The sequence below is a fragment of the Thermobia domestica genome, chromosome 6 (genome assembly GCF_964235325.1).
Source record: "Thermobia domestica chromosome 6, izTheDome1.hap1.1, whole genome shotgun sequence".
NCBI classification, from domain to species: domain Eukaryota; kingdom Metazoa; phylum Arthropoda; class Insecta; order Zygentoma; family Lepismatidae; genus Thermobia; species Thermobia domestica.
Genome location: NC_137459.1, coordinates 116567917 through 116590471, shown reverse-complemented (window position 1 = coordinate 116590471; position 22555 = coordinate 116567917). Strand labels below are relative to the sequence as shown.

The following is a 22555-nucleotide window of genomic DNA, read 5'->3' as shown; positions in this document are numbered from 1 at the left end:
TGCCAGACTAGGGAAGAACTTCTAGACCCATGTCCGGAAAACATCTGTGATCTTTTTGGCGGTGTGGCACGAGGCGCCATCTTGCATGAAGACGCAATTTCCGTCTGGATACCATTCTTCTAATTGTGGGAGCAGGACATTTTCAACAACAGTTAGGTACTGATCACTATCCATGGTGGCTTGAACCTAATAAAGCCTGCCAAACCCCTTACTTGAAATGACGCTCCACGCCATCACTTTGTTGGGATGCTTGACTTTCTGCACTGTACATGCTTCCAAGAGCTCCTATCCATGTTTTCTTCGTACATCTGTCGTCCATTAGTACAAAAATTGTTTCGTGAGAGAAACATACTTGTGAATGAACAAAAACATTATGTATTGAACCTTCCAATACATTGTCTGCTATTAAACAAACCACAACAAATTTGACTATTACCCTCCCCTAAAAGAAATTGATAAAACAGTGACAGTGCCCTCTCCCAGTCCTTTGAAGTCCAGTTTTTGAACTGTTTTGTCCATTGGAGGCGTTTCTTCATAGCACTGTCAACAATTGCTTCTTTCGTAGTTTGCGGACTGGCATAACATTTTCAGAAAGCCGCCTTCGGATTGTTCTGGTACACAGTTGTGTTTCGGGTATTTCTACTTCGAGTTTGAGGCATTTGGAACACATTTTCGTATTCTTCTGGTTTAGGTGGATCCTGTAAGGTAGTTACTCGTTTTCGTCCACTTTTGCCCTTTCGGTTTGGGCTCCCGGAACACCCATATTTCAGTGAACGGCTCAATTTGGACACAACTTGTTGCGAAACGGACACTCTCTTAGCAATTTCACTTTGTGTCATGGAAGTATTCTACAGCAGAACCTTGATCTGGCCACGCCTTCTTGGAGAAAGATCCGCTCTCTTGCCCATTCTGTCACAACGTTTGGGCTCAATAATCAGAAAACAATTTTCCCTATAAGCTTTTGCTTGCACACTACACGTAATAAACACCTACGTCAACGGGAACCACGGACAATTTCACAGCACCATCTACTTTGCACCATTTGTCTTTCTCGATACTTGCTCACTTTTTAATCTAGCCAGGAATACGCTTGACCTTACCAATGTGGAGATATTTGTGGCATTATTTTTCTGCACGGAGACACGTCTTCCAGCATACATTTCGTGGTGGAATTGATGTTGCTGAACGAATTGTTCTTGGGGCAATTCGTTTGATGTAATGCTTAGAAACGACGACGAAATACACAAACAACATATAAATACATTTTAACACAATAATTTGGCCAAGACTGTATGCTTGTGATCATGACTACCGCTCGGGCCGAAATACTGTATTAAGTAAATAAACCTAGGCTATTAAAGAGCTACGGGCACAAGAGTGAGTACAACATATAAACACGTTCAGAAAGGTTAGGTGTGGTGTGTGCTTGTCAGACAATATATACATAGTTATTGTGGGTAGATTATTGAATCAATAAATCTCTTATTTATTACATATGTCATATCGTATTTATGTGGGGGGAGTAAGGCATTATTATCTCATTTTGAATTATTGCACCTTCAAACTGTTGGCCTATAATGTTGCTTTTGGCCTAATTTTATCCCCCCAATATAAATTGCCTAATTCGCACACTGCTACAACCCTTATAACTAGCATACGTCCCCACGTGTTACAGAGGGCAATATATTTTGCAATATTTTTGCACTCCTCGTGAGTTCTTCATATAAAATTCCTTTGAACTCAAAGTCTCGCACAGCTCGAATGATCATCTTAGTGAACAACTCCAGCTTTTCTACAATTCCAAATACACTGCTCCACAAAACTTAAGCAACTCAAAGAAAGTAGCAGAAAATAAAACGCAAGATCACTGCACCAAGTATGGTCAACAGAAAGACGATACAGATGCACAATGCAACACAAATGAAGGACAAAAATACATTTAGAATGTAGAGGGTGGCCAGAAAGCTCAGAATCACGATACTTTAACATGTAAAACTCGACTGTGCGAGGGCATAGGCAGTTAATATGGCGTGTGATTACCACGAACAGATACACAAGCATGATATTTGGCCCCCATGCTGCAAATCAGAGTATTTATTAAGTCTTACTGCAGATGGTGCCACTCCTCGAGCGGGTTTTAAGTGGTTTTCACATTTTCTCCTCGTGTGAAGAGAGAGCATTTCAACTAGTTACAAAGATTACGAATGTTGTAAAAAGAGATGTTCGCAGAATTTTTCATAGAAATAATAAAAATTGATGAGAATAATCTATCTATTAGAATGCTACAATAGCAACAAAAGCGCCTGAGCTCGAACCTATAAACTTTGATTTCAACCCTTTGATTTACGGTTACTTGTAATTTTACGTTTAACAGTAACAAATATTTTAAACTATGTGACCTTAAATTAAGTAGATCTTTTTTTCATATAAAGCTTATTTTTTAATTATTGTTCAAAGCCTTTGTATTTTAATAAGCCTTTTCCAAAATCAATGTAAATGAATTGTGCTGCCATCTTTGGAGTTCTTTTAAACTATACGTTTGTGGGCGTTTATATGTTTGTGGTCAATCTTTTGACAATGAGATCTCGGAAACTACAGGCTCTAGAAAAATGACGTTTTCAATGATCGATAGCAAATTTTGTGTAGATTGTCCAGTTCTAATTGAATATTTTAAAGCATGACCATTATTTCTTTCTTACATTTTTACGGGTACACCGGAAGTGTTGAAATTTAAAAACAAAAAGACTAAAGCATCATATCCTACATACTATACATTCCAACACCACTTAATTGTGTATAGGGGTTGCATACCTCTCAGGCGTTTTGTTTCATGGCCAAATGATAATGAAAAAAGAAGGATATCCATTTCTCCACTCTAACACTAAGTTGAACCTTTATTGTTTGGAGTGTTTCGCCCAATGAACACCATATATCACTGACATTATAGTTAATTGTATGTGTAATGTTTTTGCTTATTACATACTGCATGCAAAAACAAAGAGAACACTGATCATACATGAATTAAAAACTCCAACCGGAAGTAGGCTCAAATCTTGCAAACGGTGCGAGATATTAAAAAAGTAATCGAAAAAATATCTTCTCTATGGTTTCTCTTGCCAATTTTTATCAAGACGTCTTTCACTTGTGTCTGTAAAGGGACATGTACAGATGTGAGGAATAACAAGGAGATTCATACCCATATGTGAATGATGCGCTGTGTAAAGCACAGGTTCAGCTAGTAGATTAAAATTCTAGGTTTTTAATGTTTGCCCACAATCCTTTCGACAATGAGGTCTCGAAAACCGCAAGTGCTACAAACGTGCCGTTTTCACTAGCCGATTCGAAATTTTGTGCCGATTGTCGAGTTCTCAATCAAATTTTCAAAAACCGTGTAGTTATTGTTCTATTCAACATTTTAGGGGCCGTTTTGAGCCTTACGATTAACATTGTTTCAGGCTGAAACTACGATGTTACGCAACCAGTAGAGAAATTACGTATGGCGGACATTGCAGGCGCTTTGCTTAAATCTGAATAGCAAACTTTATTGCATGCTGGCAACTTCAAAGGCCTCAAGAGACGCAATGAGGCGCACACGGACGGACAGGGATTTATTAGGGAAAAAATATATCCACTTGATATTGTGTTACTTCTAGAAATTTGCTACGAACTCACTCCTCAACATCTATACATAGCAATTCACTTCCTTTGTATCCTTTATTTGTGTGAGTAAGAAGACATGCACAGTGGGAAGGAGATTCATGGTCATAACTGAACGATGCGCTGAGTAGACAACGCAGGTTCAGTAGTATAATGAAAATTTAATAATTCAATGCTGGATCTGAAATCACAAAAGGGGTCGGACCAACGAGTGACAAGGAAGAGAAGATGAAGTATGCAGGTTTCACGAAGGGACGTGCTAGGTAAGCAAAGATGAGGTCTACTGACATTAAGAAAACCCACAACACCCTGAAAGTGCCGGAACAAAAGAAAAAAGATAGAAAGAAAACTCACAACCTAATTCATTACTCAGTTCTATCGATTATATAATCGATGAATATCTTGTAGCATCTAATAATAGCGTTTAAACGTACTAGTTCCACAATCTACGTTGGTTATAACCGCATAAGAAACTTTTCGGTGTCTGTATATTAAGAGCCAATCTAGACACTACGAATTATATATCTCCATCACTTCCTGAAATTTCAGTAATTTTTTGATAAACACAAATTGAAATCTGAATTTTTCTCGAAAAATGGCTCTGTTCATATTTTATAAATAACAACAAAAAAAATGTCAATGTTTTACATAACTTTAAAAGATTACTGACATTTTTCTTATAATCCTGTTATCTCGAAAATGGCTGATTTGAATGTGAAAGGCAATGACCATCGACTATAAAAGTTCATGTAGTGCAACTGTGCTCCTTATTTTATATTTATTTTGTTTGAGCAGACATCCTGTACATTCGAATATATTTCCTGCATAAGTTTTAGATGATATATCTGCTTAACTACACATGCAGAGATTTCCAGTGTGACATTTCACGTATTAGGGTCACTCACATATCTTTTAAAAAGCATTTGAGTATGCTGCAACCCACGATAGTAAAAATATCAGAGGGTTAAAGTGGACATTGTGCCCAACGTATATTGTTTGCAACACAACCTGTCTCGACAACCGCCATAAATAATTTAAGAATCTACATTTACATCAGAACCTGTTTTATCTCCCGATCCGTAAGCACGCTTGACAGTTCGTTGAAGTGTTGGTGACAAGCCAATAACTCATGTGCAAGACACATTACAAACTTGTCACGCTTCCTTTGAACTAATAGACATTTTCACACTACAACAAACATAAAGAACGAAGTAGTAACCAAAATATTTAAGATCCGAAATGCTAACGAAATACTGGGAAAATCAAGGAAACTATTTCTCTAATCTTTATTTCCAAAATATTCAAGCATGTACATTTCGTAAATCAGAGACAATTTTAACAATCTAATATAAAGATAAAACAGGTAATCGAGCTTGGAAGACTGTAAATATACCTATGTGATATGCGAGGATTAAGCTCTTTTTCACTTTTTTTTTTTTAAATGTGAATACCTTAAAACTAATAAATATAAAAATACACAAAGTGAGCCAGATAGTATCTACAGAGTGCTAGAGTAAACTAACAACTGTTTCCATATCTTTTCTTACAGATTAGAAATTTGTGTATTCAGTTAATGACGTTATAGTTGTTGACCACCAACATTTATACACCATACGAAAGATCTTGAAGACAATTGAGGACTCGAATTTAAAAAAAAATCATTTTTTCGTATTTTCAGTTTCTATTATTCGCCTACATCTATATTCCAAGGCTATTTACCTGCATAATATTACAGCCTAACTCTGTATTAATCTTATTTTTAATACAAAGTAACTTCAGCTGAACAAAATATATCCTATGTTCTTTATTCAATTCAGTTAAGGGATTTAAAAGACTTTTTCGTTAAGGTGAATTACATCGCTGCAATGGAAAACTAATGACTGAGAAAAAAATGTTCGGCTATAATGTTTTTCTGACTCGTCACAAACAACGAGAAACCAAAGTTAGTCGCCACTCAAGATATATTTTACGAGGGAGGACCAAATGAAAACCTTAAAAGTTTATTATACATTTCAAATGTTGTGCTATTGCTTTGAAAGTTGAAATATTGTTTCTAACAGCATTCTCTTTCTTTAGTAGGTGGCAGAAGAGTCTAGTCAAACAAGCGCCAGCACAGGAGCAGTTTCAACATGACCGCCCCTCTGTCCACATGAACCGCATTAGAACAGCGTTCGGTGATCCGGTTTTTGAGTAGTGAAGGTGTGAAACCAATTGAAATTCATCGCAGGATGGCAGCAAAGTATGGTTATTCGTGTCTGTCCCTGCAGCAAATATACGAGTGGTGCAGGAAGTTTAAAAGTGGCGTAACATTTGTGGAGGATGCTCCTCGACCGGGACAGGCTCACCGCGTAGTGACCGGCGACAACATTGCGCTAGTGGAACAGCTTGTAAAGGATAACAGGCGTATTACCCAGAAAGAAATCGCAACAAGAATGAAGATTAGCTTTGGTTCAGCTCAACACATTGTGCATAATGTTCTGCATTTCAATAAGGTATCAGCAAGATGGGTCCCACGTCAGTTGACTGCTGAATTGAAAGATCGTCGCGTCGACGCCTGTGAAGAACTTTTGCGTCGTCTCAACGCCAAGGGTGATGTATTTCTGGATAGTATTGTTACAGGCGATGAGACCTAGGTTCACTGTCACCAACCAGAAACCAAGAAAGCGAGCAAGGAATGGCGACATAGCTCTTCTCCGAAAAAAAAAAAAAAAATCCGCACTTAACCATCAGCAGGAAAGGTCATGCTCGCTCTCTTCTGGGATTCTAATGGAATAATTTTGGAACAGTACATGGAAAAAGGAGTCTCAGTAACCAGTGCCTCGTATTCAAACATGCTGAAAAATCAACTTCGCCCTGCAATCAGGCGTAAACGGCGAGGACTTTTGTCCTCAGGAGTACTCCTACAGCATGACAACGCCCGACTGCATACTGCCCGTTTGACCGTTGAGACTATCGATGACATCAAGTTTGAGTCTCATTTATCCACCCTATTCACCAGACCTTGCCCCCAGTGACTTTCATTTGTTTGGACCACTCAAAGAAGCGATGGGCGGTAAACATTTCAATAGTGATGAAGAGGTGAAAAATGCGGTGAACGAGTGGCTACAATCTCGATCAAAATAATTCTTCCACCGAGGTGTCCATACACTTCCGAAACGGTGAAATACTTGCATTGAACGTCAAGGGGACTACGTTGAAAAATAAGAGGTAAGATTTACTTTTCATTGTTACATTCTAACATTTATTGCACTTTTAGGGTTTTCCTTTGATCCTCCCTCGTAATAACTATTTCGCCAACCATTTGAGGTCGGTCTGGCAAAAAACCTTTTAGCTGTTTGATTTCGGTACATTATTTATACGTTATATCACAACAATACGTGCATTACAACAATTTCTCAATATTATTATTACACAACATAGCGGCATCATTTCTCTTGCTGATGTATCTGTTTCACGCCTCTGGAACTTTAAGAAACTACAAGGAACACAATAAGACAAATCACAAAAAAGCACTTCCAAACAAAGCGCTCAATATTATGATTTTTGTTCCTTCTTTGAAAAAAATATTCTGGTGGACTTAGGATGTATATTTAAATTCTTGTCTTCAATTATTAGTTCATATAACAGCATTCTGCAGGTGTTATCTGACAGTGAAGTGTCTTAACACGCACAAAATGAAAAGTAATATTACTAGTTCTGTATTGATAGATTCTGAAGATGAAATTCGATACAATCACTACGAGTAAGAGGTACAAAAAAGTTCGAAGTTATTTATCTTCCGTACTAACTTTAGGTTCCCCTTGTTTTACTCATTTAAAGCTCACGACTCTTTCGTATATCGAGTGTGCTCACGTAAATTTCACGTCATATTACTTGGACAGAATCTGTAGCGTCAAAATATTAATAATCATTGAGTCGTCGATCGTCATACAATTAGCTAAAATTTTATAACCCAGGTCAGTTTGTAAACCAAAATTTTATAAGGCAAGCTTTTAAAGTTCTTTCCCTTTAGTTACTCAATGAAAAACTAAAATTACCTTGAAGTATTTTAAAACCGAAAATTTAAAACTAGTGCCGTCACTGGTCGTCTATGTAAGGATAAATAGAGCGCCCAGTTCGATTATAAAAGCGTTTTAGATTATAAAATCGTCCCTAGATCTTAACATAATTGAACATCTGTGGTCCGTCTTGGAAACACAACTCTGGCGACGATTTCCACCTCCATCCTCTCTCACAGAACTGGCCGATGCCCTGCACGAGGAATGGTGTAAAATTCCACTTGCTACCATTCACGACCTCTATGCCTCCATCCCACGTCGCATCAAGGCTGTTCTTAAGGCGAAAGGTGGCCCGACACCATATTAATCTGGTAAGTTGCAATTTCGTTCAGGTGTTTCCATTTTTCTGATCACCATCTATATATATATATATATATATATATATATATATGCCCAAAAGTAAATATACAGTCCCGTACTGATCGGCCATGATATTTTGTATAATTTACTTATTTTTAGCCATACATGTATTGACTTAGTTCCTTCCATATCTGTTCTTAATTTATATTCGCTTATACCTTAAGCTAGGAACAAATCAACGCAAATAAATTCATTATCTTAATAAATTAAAATGCCATAGCTGATCAATGCTGGTCTGTATACCTATAAAGGGGGCGCGGTGGCTCAGTGGTAGAGCGTTCACCTCCGGTACTTGGGGTCCCTGCTTTGATCCCAGCTCGCGCCGTATGTGAACTTCGCGGTGGACAAACACTGTGCTTGTGAATTTTCTCGGGGTTCTCCCGTTTGCTCCCACTTTCTTCATTCCACCACCATTAATTTCTCATCATCACAGTCTCCTTTAGCCTAACCGGCATAAACGTGGGACGTAAAACTGAAAGATTTCATTTTATATTTTCTGTATACCTACTTTAGGGCCAACCTATATTATATATATATATATATATATATATATATATATATATATATATATATATATATATATATATATATGTGTGTGTGTGTGTGTGTGTGTGTGTGTGTGTGTTTGGGGCAGTTGCCAATCGTGCATTCAGAGAAAAAGAAATCGAGAGCTGCTTAATATAATTATTTTGTAAGTAATTTTAAAGTGGGTAGAATGAATTAAGCACATAATATATTTCTGTGATCAAAAAAATATCATTCATTGTCTCAAGTTACATAAAACTATATCTGAGTCAATCTAATTTATTCCGAACGGTTTCAGGATGACATGTCTGTCTATGTCTTCACGTTACTTCATTGGTCTGTTGATTGGTTCTCGCATTTACTGCAGTATCTATATGTTGACAAAAGTAAAAACTCTATCGGGAAAAAAGAGAAAGAACGAAAACAAGAAGCTATCGAAGTTGAAACATGGCGTTCTCTCCCTTCATTAAAGGTTATAATTACAGCTATATTCCTGACAAGCAGAGAACTCGACGATGTAGATTCCAACAACATTCACTCACGATCAGTATCAATTCAAAGAAGTGGTGCCATCTCCGCGATTATTCTCAAAAATGTTTGCAATGATTTCTTTTCCACACTCCAGCGTTCTGAGGTGAAAGAAAAAGAAAATGGAAATGCTGAACATCTCACTCACTCCCCGTAAGCCTTACTTCTACCTAGGACGTGAATTCCGCGAAGCAGGATGAGAGCATTCGAGAACTCGGACAGATTCGGTTGAAATCGTGCGAACTACGAGCACCTCGTCGTGTGATGACTGCTTCGCTCTTTCACGAAAATTTGCACTCACACGAGACACACATCTCTGAAAGTTCCTCCGAGGTTTCTTTGTTTAGAACGTATGAGAGTTGAATCATCGTACATTATCGCAATTGCTCTACGAAGGTCAACATTAGCACAAAATGGCTATCCTTCGTTAGTACTCCGGAGTAGAAAGTATGTTTCGCTTGTGATCTCAACATGAATCTCTTCATCAGTTTTAATTCTTGATATGGAATTAAATACGTTTGCGCTGATAGTTATTCGTATAATTAATTTTCTCGAATTGCGAACGTGATGCGTGCCACCACTGTCTATCATACACACTGGAAGCGATAGTTAATACGCATGATACAAATAAATTACTTGAAACTGTGACACATACACTTCCGTATGTTTGAAAGACATTATAGGCCATTAATAAAGTGTTTACTTCTCAGTCTTTGATTCGATCCCAGGCAATATTGTACTGGTGGACAACATTTTATTTTTCTTTTAGTTGATTCTTCCAATATCTTATCTTTTCTTTTCTTATCATGCATTAACAACCTACCTCGTTAGCTACCGATGTTAAACTGAACTTCACATATGGGGGGATGATTTCTAAATGCTGTTTTCTGTAAATACAACGGTGTAATTATATCTAAGTAAGATAATAATAATAATTAGAGACTGGATGTTTAGGTATTAAAGACCTGGAAAATAGACAGGCAAATAGGCACTTAATTAAAAAATAGGCACTAAAATGTAACTCGAAATAATAAAGATAAATAGTCAATAAATTTAAAAAAGAGATTCAAGTCATAGATAATGTTCAACGAATACAGAAACATACCTGTTTGTTAATATCTTATTTTACTTTATATATAAAAACGAAGCTTGATATCTATTATATATATATATATATCTATTATATATATATATATATATATATATATATATATATATATATATAGAGAGAGAGAGAGAGAGAGAGAGAGAGACGGATTCCTGATTTTCTGACGGGGGTGCACCAATAACTACCACTACATTTGAATTAAATTTGAAATTTGAAATACCTTTAGGCATCTGTGGTGTGAATGAGGAATATTACTTTACTTTGTGAATCTTTTTCCTTCAACCTTCTGAAAATCGACTTAAACTATTGCTTTTGCACAACTCTGCTTTTCTTAAGCCCCAAACGGAAACATGATGGCAGAAAGTTACGGAAAGTGTTGCTATTTTCACTGCTAGCTTCTCATTTTAGATAGTGTATATTTACAATGAAGGGAGTGAAAGTGCTTCGGTGCATCCCCCTAAATCCGGCCATATAGTATATTGTAATGTATTACGTGCTTGTGTTCACACACACACACACACACACAGAGAGAGAGAGAGAGAGAGAGAGAGAGAGAGAGAGAGAGAGAGAGAGGAAAGGATACAAATATGGAATAGTACTACAGTGAAACCTCTCAATAACGGACACCAATGGGACATGAATTTTTGTCCGTTACTGAGAGGTGTCCGTTACAAAGAGGTTACAGAAATTTAATTTCTCACAACAGTAATTGTATGCAGTTATTGTGTATGAGCGTAAATATGTAAAATTCAATATGAAAATATTCTATTTAGTACATATTTGAATTACTGGGAGGGTTGAAGGAGAAATTCATTTTTGTTAAATAATGTTATTGCTGGGGGATATGTTAATATATTCGTATACTACAAAAGATAATGCATGTATGGTAATTTTCTTAACTACATGTCATCACCCTGTAAAAAATCAATTAATTAATATAGACCCTACCACATATACCGCATATCAACTAATGAAGAATAATATACCAAAGATATTTGAATGGCGAAAGCGGGAGGGAAAGTGATTTTCATTTAAATCAAATAAGAATAATTTCAAGCTCAGCTTCAAGCTGTTCTGTTTGATTGTTCACACGTCTAGACTAATGATATATAAACTTGTGGGGAAAAGTCTTTTCTATCTAGTGTAATATATCGCAGAATTGAGAATAATTCCTGTACGTTATGAAGAGGTTATTGAAACGTTTAGGGAAGGAAAGGGTTGTCCGCGTCCGTATTTGAGAGTGTCCGTAAAAGGGAAGGTTTTGTTCCGTAAGAGAACCTATATTTTTGCCGGGAGAAAAAAATCTGTCCGTATTATAGAGGTGTCCGTTATTGAGAGGTGTCCGTTAAGGGAGGTTTCACTGTACTAATATGGAATACCGAACTATAGCGGATATATGGTGCTGCCGCGTAGGGTGATAGGTGCAGACTGTTATAGAGCTACGGATATTACGCCACACCTGAGTAGAAAGTGTTAGACGAAAGAACCAGTGTGATACATCTGTTAATAGTTTCTTCTGGTTCGTGAGTTTCCTGTAGGTAAGTTTTCAGTGGAGTAAATTTTATTCTTAATGAAGTTCAGTTGTTGTCATTTTGCATTCTGAATTTCGGCAAATGTCAACGATCATTTTCGTACAAAGTAGAAAAAAGTTGAAGTGTTTCGTACATTACTACATCGTGTGACATTCCAATGGGGTGATAAATATGAAATAGTATTCCATAATTGTATCTCTCACGATTTTCTTTTATTTTGTATCATACAGACATGCCTTCATCTAAAAAGAAAGACTGTCATCGGAAACAATGGGCAAGCAGCCATCTTCCAGATCAGAAGTAAGTAAATGGCACACCCAAATAAGGCCAAATATTATGGCCTCTTCCCAGATCTACTCTATTTAGGCTTGCAAAAAAATCCGCACGTTATACTTTAGGAAGCTGCCACAACAATATTTGGTCGCAAAACTGTATTACCTACAGAGTTGGAAAATCCGCTTATTTAAATTAGTGGAATATTTATTGCTAATGAAAAAAAAAATCTTCACGAAGACTGACGCTATGAATATGGCAGGAGTCTAAAAATAAATGTCTGATTCGTCCTGAGGAAATAATACCAGTTCGAAAACCTAGAAAGCAGTTAGGCAGCAGAAGAAGAAAAACAAAAACAGCTGCAGTTTTTACATCTTCACCATATAAGAATGCTCTCCAGCAGCAGAAGGAAAGAAGCCCAACAGACAACAAACAGAAAATTAAAACCCAGATAATAAACAATACACGTATAGGACAAGGAGAAAAGTACAAATGAGCCCACAGCTACCTCAAGATATCGTGAACGAAGTAACAGACGTCTAAAACGACACAGAGAGAGCTTTTCCAATTCATTAAAAGAATGTGATATCAATTTCGAAGACTTGTCTTTAGACTTTTCTCAGCCAGACGATGAAGTTATCCCAATAGTCCTGATGCCGACATCTCCTTTGCGGTGGAAAATTCTCACAAGATAGTCATGGAGAGTAATGAGTGATGTGTTTTATGTGTGAATTATGGTGCCACGTACAATGTTTTGGATATGAACGAGAATGGTGTTATATTTGAGACTTTTGTAAATAGATTATTACAAGTATTCCATATTTAGACCCATTTACTTAAACAGAAAAAAATAGCATGTTATCAGCATGTGACGATTTTAAGTCTTTAGTGCTGTAGTAAACACTCTACTTTACCTCTTGAAGTATATTTTGCTGATATTTTCAGTTTTTGTTGACGAGTAATTACTTAATATGGTATTCCATATTTGTATCCTTTCCTCCCTCTATCTCTCTCTCCCTCTCTCTCTCTCTCTCTCTCTCTCTCTCTCTCTCTCTCTATATATATATATATATATATATATATATATATATATATATATATATATATATATATGTGTGTGTGTGTGTGTGTGTGTGTGTGTGTTATTTATATTATACAAATTATATATTTTCCCAATGAAGGCTTACTTTGAAGAAAATGCATAGAATAGGCAACATTAGGCACTAATGAATTATTTGGACAGTAAGGGGCGAAACAGGCAAAACAAATTTGGCTTAAATCGAAACTATAAACCCTCATATAAACTTTAAAACGCTCCTCTCCATCATATCCTTAATGTTAAAGAATAAGTATTTTGCCTAACATCCGGTCTCTAATAATAATAAAGAATTTATCCTAAAAGACGCCTGAAGTTGAAAGATGTGCGGTGAAACTATCTAAAGCATCTAAATTTAGTCATAAATTTCTCAAATCAGGACACAAAAATCTACACCACTGTTCTACAGCGTAATAGCTTTTCGACAAAAGAAGGGAACCCGGTACGAAAAGCACTAAAGAAATGAACATACTATCCTTGTTATTACTTCCGCCGAAAGAAGTTACTCAAGTATCTCTGAAATATTCATACTTTATACACTGGAAAGACAAAGTTAGTTTCCTTCTCAAGGTCATATGTTCACTTTGCAGTTACAAAGCGTGGTAAGACTGTTTTTGATTAAGTAGATCACTGAAAAATGTAGTCTTTCATCAACAAGTCACTAAGTATCTCATTGTTTTTTTTTTCACATTAACTGTCTGCATTAACAAAGAATTTTCTAAGACCATTTACAACTTTAAAAAATCTGTTCATTAATATATATTTTATAAAACATATTGCTTCCTGTTTTCCCCTTTGAATCATGCCATTACAAAAAAAAAAAAAAAAAAAAAAAAAGAAAAGAAAAAAGTGTGTGTCTTACGGAAGCGTATCGCATCATGCGAATTATACGACAAAGATGAGGTGTCTGTGTGTGTACTTGCGTCAGTTTCAGGTATCTATTCATCAACCAACCAGTCGCTCTCCTATTTATAACGGCAAATTTCTCACTAGGTGCCACTAGCGCGTAGGCAATCTGCCCATTTAACCCTTTCTGATCGTATTATTCCATCTGGAATCACAAGCTTCCTTGGCTTTCCTAGCGCATATATCGTGCCGAATGATTTCAAGTTCTCATACGCTGTAGTTATAGCGCCCTGGCAATATAAAATTTTGAGGAAAAATGGATTTTCTTACTTCCTTCGACTTGAACATATAATCCATTGAAATAAAAAATCCCTTCATTTCCAAAAAATAATTCAGGCCAGAGAAAGGGTTAAAACCACTGTGATGATTTCATTGCAACTTGAAAACTGCATTGTTTCAGTTTAATTCCTTCAAAACAGGACAATGATCGTAATGATATTTAGATTTGAGAATTGTGTACCTGAATGTTGATTGGGGGGGGGGAGTAAGCTCAATAGATTTTTTAAAAATGTTAAATGTAAACAAAAATATTAATTACGCACGATTTAACCTATACTATACAGCGGGCCGAAGGCTCGGGTACAACAAATATTCATCATAATCCAAAAACTTGAACATAATATTAATGCAGGGGTAAAACACACAGTAGTTATTACTAAAACCTAGCCTGCATTAATCTCAACAATCCTGCGGAAGTTTCATCAAATCACCTCAGTGGTTGCAATATTAATTGCTTGCACAAACGTAGGTCAAAGGCAAAAGAAGATGAGCAATTCCACGTAGGCTTGCGGGAAACTGCAACAAAAATAAACCAAATCTAAAATACGTACGTAGCAAAGGTTCTCTGATAAACCCTGATAACCTCTGACAAAACTGATAACTCCTTTATAACTATCAACCTAATTTAGAAGGAAGAAATTAAAATGATCCGAACATTAAATGCACTGAATTACACACAGTTCATCACACTGTGCTATAGTAATTAATTAGAGAAGATAAATAAAATGTTTAATTTGAATTGCGTCCTTTGCATAAAATGCATTTGTTATGGGAGTGAGTGTGTGTAGTTAACGAAATATATACAGTATAATCAGCAAAATGAAGAAGCAGAGAACATTTTAAGAGGCCTAGTGTATACAGTAATCCAAGCCTGGAGCTCGTCATTTGCGCGCACATTTTGCTTTATCTTCTTACAACATAACTTGCTAAAATATCATGTCATAATGATCCCATACTCAGCATACTCTTAACTGCTTCTCGTTCTCGCTACTGCATTTTCTCTGCTAGTTGTAGCCAATAAACGATGTACAGGGTGAGTTAAAAGTTCCAGGACATCCTTCTCTGAAACAATTCGCCAATGCATTTCTGGTGAACCTCCTATCGTTCAGAGTACTTTCAGTTTATGGTTGCTATCCTTTATCCGATATATTGAATTGAGGTAAATTTTATTTTAATAAAGAGGGGGCATACTATGTACCAAATAATGTAACGTTTCCTTAAATCTATATGTATAACCAGATTTAACATATCTGTCGTCATTTGAGAGTTATGAGCATGAACTCTCAACAAACTACTACTTTTTATTTCTTTTTTTTTTTAAAAAAAAAAAAACAGTAAACAACAATGGCCTGACGAAGTGAAATAATAGACGTGACGCTACGTCCGGGGAACGTAGCTGCCAAGTTTCACAACCGCCATCCAGGTAGGCCAATTTCACACAGCAGACTGCATCCTTAACAGTCAAATACCATGAAACGGAAAATATAGTCGACTAAACTTGTAATGATATGCTTCAAACCACTATTGATGAGGGAGCATTATCAATTGTATTTGCACACACAAACACAGAATTATATGTATCAATTGTATTCACAGAATTAAACGCACAGCACAATCAGGGATCAGAAGACTTAAATTGGATGGGTTCTGAATGCAAGTAGGTGATATCCATCTATTATCCAACTACAGCAGGAACTTTCCAAGGACAGCCCTGACAAACGTGTTAAGTTCTATACCCATGCTTTGGACGAAAATAAAAAGGGTCTCTCATTTTATAAGGACATTGTGTTCAGTGATATGACTATTTATTTTTAGTGCAAAAGTTAATCATCAGAATCATAAGTGCTGGAATAACCACAACCAGTGGCGTAGGGAAGGGGGGCACAGGGGCCGTCCCCCCAAAGAAGTCCGACAATGTACTTTGGTACTTTGATGTTTGTAATTTTTTTTATATATTTTTATGTTTATATATTTTTGTTTGTAATTTTTCTATATGAATCTATAACAGCAATTGCCCCCCCCAAATACACATCCTGGCTACGCTGATCACAACCCTCATTGGGCGGGCACCACTAAGGGGTTAACTTCAATATTATGGTGTGTTGAGTAATTTAGAACATATTCATCGATACTACCCTGAATGTTTGCCGGTATTTGGAAATGTCACAGGAAATAGTCCTCCGTCCTCACTAGATGAAAGTGGGTTTCACTACTACTCGTACTTTCAACAGAGTGGGTCCCAACCGTACTATGGTATAGGGGTTCGACAATGGTTCAACGTGCAATTCCGTGGGCATTAGATACTGCAGTCCAACGGAATGGCCACCTATGCAATCCTGACTTTTGTATCTGGCGTCATAAACCAATGGTGTGCAATGTAAAAATACAGAACAAGCGCCATATTCAACAACGCATTTTGCAGGCCTGTTGCAACATTTCGCTAGTGGATCTTCGACAGAATCAAACGTCTGTAGCTGTGTTATACATAATGAACAATACATCGAACACATCCTGCAACTGTACACGTACATACCAGTGCTTGCGCTGTAAGTTTTCTACGTAACGACTTCTGGAATATGATAAAATAGTCTTAGACTGTATGGTAATAACATCTATTTCTATTTTCTTACCACATTTTTAAATGCGATTTCAGGTTGATGCGAGACCAAAAGATGAGCCTCGCGTTTCACAGAGCTATAATGTTCAGTTTTGTGTTCACTTCAGCAGTAAGCACATTAGATAAAAACTAGTCACTCTTCGTCTGTCTACGCTCCACCATCTGAGTGCTGCGCGAACTGCCTTCTCGTGGTAATATTCCGAGACCAAACCAAACTTACTGATGTGCATGCGCATGCGTCATTCCACTGAAAATGTAATTGTTGGTACTTAATTCCGTGTCGAACAAATCTTTCAAGATTAACGCATTCCCGGCATTCTTTGTTAGTGCTACAACTTTTACTAAGGGGCAGTGGTGGCTCTTAAGAAAAGTCACGTAGGTAAGAAAAAAATATTGTCACAAACTAACGGAAGAAGACTTAGTTGTCATAATTCTTGTTGACAGACATTAGAAAAGCTTTCTTTCCTTAACTTTTATCGATAACCTAATTGTTACCGATGTGACTTTCCTCTTGAGCCGACAGTATCTGTACGTAGTGTGACTGAGAAGTTTTAAGACAAGTATCTCCACCACTTATTGGTAGGGTAGATTAACCCCACAACACCGAGATACAGAAAAGAAAACTCGTGGTGTCTTTGAAAGACAATGGAAAAGATATCCTTCTAACTATAGACAGTGAGTGGAGCTTCCAACCACAGCGTAAGCATGTGTGACCAGCTGTTCGTGAATTTGCATGGTTGTGATATTAGTTTATTTGAAAGTTTCGAGTTCTGGTGAGTCACTGAGATAATCGAGGTCCTCGAACTTACCGAGGTCATCCGGAGGAACCTTGTAGATTTAGGAATTTGAAAGATGGAGCATTTTAATCCAGTGAATTTCTTATCAACTTTAACAAACCATGCACTTTGTGTATATTTCTGTACAGCACACACAACGTTGTTCACGACAAAAATAGTCGAATTTCACTGGCTCTTCCGAACGACGCATTTAACCGTTGGTATGTCCCTATACATTGCTGGCTACAATGGGGCCTCCACTTTAATAGTAGTTCAATTGAGACTGTCGGCCGGAAACTATGAAGAGAACACGTTCGAACCTTCAATACAGTGCACACCATCAGGAAAGCAACGACAGAGGATAATCTTCCAACACAGAGAAGCTTGGCCATACGACACAGTATATCAGACGTTAATAACGTCATCCGGAGGAACCTTGTATTGGATGCACGTCACAAACCGTGCTGACATTGCCTCAAAAAGCACCATATCCAAAAGAGTTTTACAGACGTCAGAAAACTGTATGAAACATACCTCTCCGGAAACAAGTTAAAATGTATGTACCCTGGATAAAGCCGCTCGTCGAAGTGCTTTCCAAGAACCATGTCAACATAGCTAACGTCAACTGGGACAAAACTAAACAATAATACTGCTTAATTTGTTTCTCGGTATGTTGATTTTTTTGAAGTATCACTAACCCAGCTTTCCAATTTAAAATTTTTCAGTTCCAGTAAGTCACTGGGCCACCAAAATCGTATACGTACCCAGTTTTGCTTGCGAAGTAAAAAGTATTGGTGTTAACCCATATTGGTGTACAAATACAGCTTCTCCTGTCGCTCTTGTGCGTGCAATCCATATCCTCACTAAATTTCAAGTATATTGAATAAACATTTACTTCAGCAGACAAGTTTTCCAGCACCAGTCCTAACTGGGACCTAACTAAACAACAACACTGTTAGTTTCTTTGTATGTGGCAGGTTTTGTTTAATGAGTCAATGAATTTAGTGGCTGAGTGAATAAAATAGGATTGAACTGCAATAAACATTTCTTCACAAATAAAACCATTAAAATCATAGCTCAGGTATGCCACAATCTTTAGCACATTCATTCTCAACAATTAACAAGTTTTAATAGATCCTGAGTTATCACATATTTCGGCAGTGATAAATTTATCTTACGTAACACTGGAGTATTGTTATGAACTTGTTTTTAACAATGTTCGAAGTATAACAAGTCTGAATTGGTGTTAATATTTACACTGAACATTATCAAAGATCTTAGTTTGGTAGCATATGTTTCGACTCAGCAGCTATACATTTGAAAGAATAATACTTTCATCCTCATACTATATATTGATTTCCTGGGTGATATGAGATTTAACGCCTCTTTTCAGTATGAAATCTATATGAGACGCAGGCCAACAGCTTAATATTGGATCCGACGGGCATGAATTGCACCGGGAGTAGAACCCGAGTCTGCTGTGCTAAAAGCATGCATTACTCTGGAAAACATAATAACAAACATATTAAATATATCTTGAGTATGAGACGACACACTTCAGTGACAAATACTTTTGAAAATCAACAATCGTAAACAAGATTCTTCAAAAGGATTGTCTTTAAAAATTGTTGTGTGTCACGACTATAGAATTACTTAATACACAAAAGTGCAGGTGCGATTAACTCTTAATAAGATTTCATACAGGAAATTTAAAAAAAATAATAATATCCTTTACTTACGATTCAAGTTTCCCTCCAAAGGCTTGACGATCGTGAACGAAATAATAATAATATTAAAAATTATTCAAAATAATAACGCCTTTAATCGGATACAATCACTGTTTCTCTCTAACAAAATCTGATCACGTTATTGCATTCAATCGAAAATATCCCCGTGAACTATTAGAAACTTGCAACTAACGGTTTGATGATCTGATTACAAAACGACAGTTTCGCAGTGCTCACACTCTTTTCCATATGCTATTACGTAATCGTATAAGGAGTAATAATTTGCATGAACATTATTATTATTATTATTATTATTATTATTATTATTATTTGATAATGATTAAGTATAGAAAGAATTGTTAGGTTAGAGTATTTGCTTTTCATTGGAAACGTAAGACCAAACAACAGAATATAGACTTCCTTCTTGGAACAACACATTGTGTGTGAATAATTCTTTGAACAAAAACAATTTCCAGTAGCGTGAAACGTCTTACTGTCACAGTTACTTATCAACCTTACAACGGACGACAATTCTGTTGTCTAATGAATTTTATTATTTAGTCTCTTAGCATCTGACCAGAAAAAGTCTCGTTGTTCTGTTTTTTTTGTTCATATTATATATACTATGCGTTAAGCTCTATGTAGACCGTACATTTACTTATATATCAGTTATATAGGTTTGCGAATTTACCAAAAGATGCTGAACGAATCCGGATGATATGGAGATTTTCCTATTGCAACCAAAGGGAAACTAATCCTGTTTACAACAATTATTGGAACTGGCACACTATATCTGTCACGTGACACCAATATTACATCTCAGATCTGATCATGATATACATAGTTTTCTCGTTGTGGGATCCAGTGCACAAAGTCTCAGGTTCGATCCTGATAGAAATGTAATTACAGTGGCTCCAAATTTACTTTAACTTGTGTCTTGTTTCCACAGCCTATGAGCAGAACGTCGATTTTTATTCGTATCCATAACAGCATTATCTCTGAAATCAAAATGTATTAAGAAACACAAATGAATAGAAGGAACCAGTCAAGGAAAAAAAAATACATGGTGCACCTGGGTGAAAACAGATGAAATCACTGTCAAGAGTGTCAGATGTATGTGAATTAAGATTTGCAACCTCTGAATACAAAACAAGTGAGCAACTAATTTGAGCAATCTCATCCGCCAGCACATTTTCCAAACACGCCTAGGATTCTTTCATAATTATTCAGAGGCAATCAAATACCCAAACACGGTCATAAGGAAAGAATATGATTCTTCCTTATACTGTTCGCGGTGTATCAAAGCGTAACGTTACATATTTTATGAAGCTGGTTTTCCTTTTAAATTAAGAAGTGTTTATGTATTTTATCCTATTCTAATATACATACGGTCATTAAAATTTTACTTTTCCATGACAGTGCACGCAACGTCACGACACGGTAAACGTGAAGAGAAATCGATCGTTAGGTAGACTTCGACTCAGTGTTTCTGTCACACATTGATTTAGGACACCGACCTTCAAAATTTAACATTTACTGCGCAATCGCACAGCGTACTACTTATGGTATATATATTTTCTTCATATCGTCTGAATACAGAATGGGAGAAACATATTTAGACACTTTTACGATACGGACTGATGAAAGGTGACCCGACAAATGGAATTACGTATAGACACAACATTATATATATATATATATATATATATATATATATATATATATATATATATATATATATATATAGTTACTGTTAGATCTGGTTTTGCACATGGTGAAATGAAACACTCAAAAACAGTCTCAATTTAATTACTATTCACATGCTTATCTGACTATTGGGCCATGGAATGTCCTACACTTAAAAGATGATATCGCTTGGTAACAAAAGGAACAGAAGAACGGGCAGGACCTTCAATACGTATGGTTTAACTTTATTCATGCTGATCCATTTTTAGATACTGAGGTCTACTTCGTTTAGACTACATTTTGTTTGGTCAAGGTCCAAGGAATAAAGAAGGGATGATAAACAGCCTATTTAGCAAAGGAAAAGTGACCAACAATAAAAATAAAGATGACTAGCTCCACTTAGGGCGTGCAGACTGAGTAATTGACAGTGTGATTAGGAAGACAATAAACTTCATACATCTCTTTCTTAATCCGAGCCTGAACATTTTGCTAAGTAACGGTTAAGTAGCTACAGACTGTAAACAGCAAAGGTTGTAGTAAGTTATGAAAATTAGTCACAAGTAAAACACACAATGAAAGCCGCAGGAATATATATTATAGAAGCCATCGTAGGCAAGAAAGTATGGGATGTGGAACGGCATGTATGTGTGTGTGTTTTTTACGATAACGTTCGTAAAATGTATCCCATTTAAATAGAACTTGGCTCCTCCAATCCTAGGACATAAGTTTGTTACAAGTATTAAGAATAATACGGTAAAACGAGGTAAAATCAACCGCATGTTGCAAGACTGTAATCACTATAACCTTGGTAAAATCCAGAGATGGAGATGGGTAAGTGGGTCATGGGCCAACGTTTTTTGGGTGGGTCAGTGAGTCGTGGGTTAACAGGACGTGATTCACCACCTATTGTGGCCCACCGACCCACTCTGCTCAGTGTATTGAAGACAGCATCTTCTGAACACTACTAAATTTGTCTACGTTTTACTTTCAAGGCTTCCATTTTTCTTCCTTTTCATTTGCTTTTATTTACTTAACTTAGATGAGTGTATCCAAGTGAAGAAAGAACTTCAGGCACTTTTTGATATTGGCATTTGTAATTGTAATAATAGCAATAGAATTTACTACTTGGCTGTCGAGACACAGTCGAATTTTACACTTTTTTTCCTTTACGTTGCCCTACTTTATCATGATCTGAGACTTTCAAATTTCATCCTATTTTCCACAGAAAAGTATCTGCAATTCAACAAGGAAATAATTATATATATGATAATTAAATTTAAATTCATCGTAATATGGCCCATGACAAACACTTTACCATTTTATATAGTAAAGGTCAGATACACCGGTATTGTAACAGAGTGGTGCTTGAGCGATTGACCGTAGAAATGTAAACTTCGATTAGTAAGTGAAATGAAATGAAATCTTTT

At 36.4% G+C, this 22555-nt stretch overlaps 2 protein-coding genes across 4 annotated transcripts in view; one reads left to right on the top strand and one right to left on the bottom strand.

Annotated features, from left to right (window-relative positions):
* The window catches only part of LOC145688161 (uncharacterized), a 351061-nt gene that overhangs the window by 137563 nt on the left and 190943 nt on the right, over positions 1–22555 (bottom strand). The gene's annotated exons all lie outside the window — the stretch shown is intronic.
* LOC145687283 (protein GVQW3-like) lies at positions 5886–6290 on the top strand. The gene has a single exon (XM_081760754.1). It carries the CDS (start codon positions 5886–5888, stop codon positions 6288–6290), a length of 405 nt encoding a protein of 134 aa, XP_081616880.1.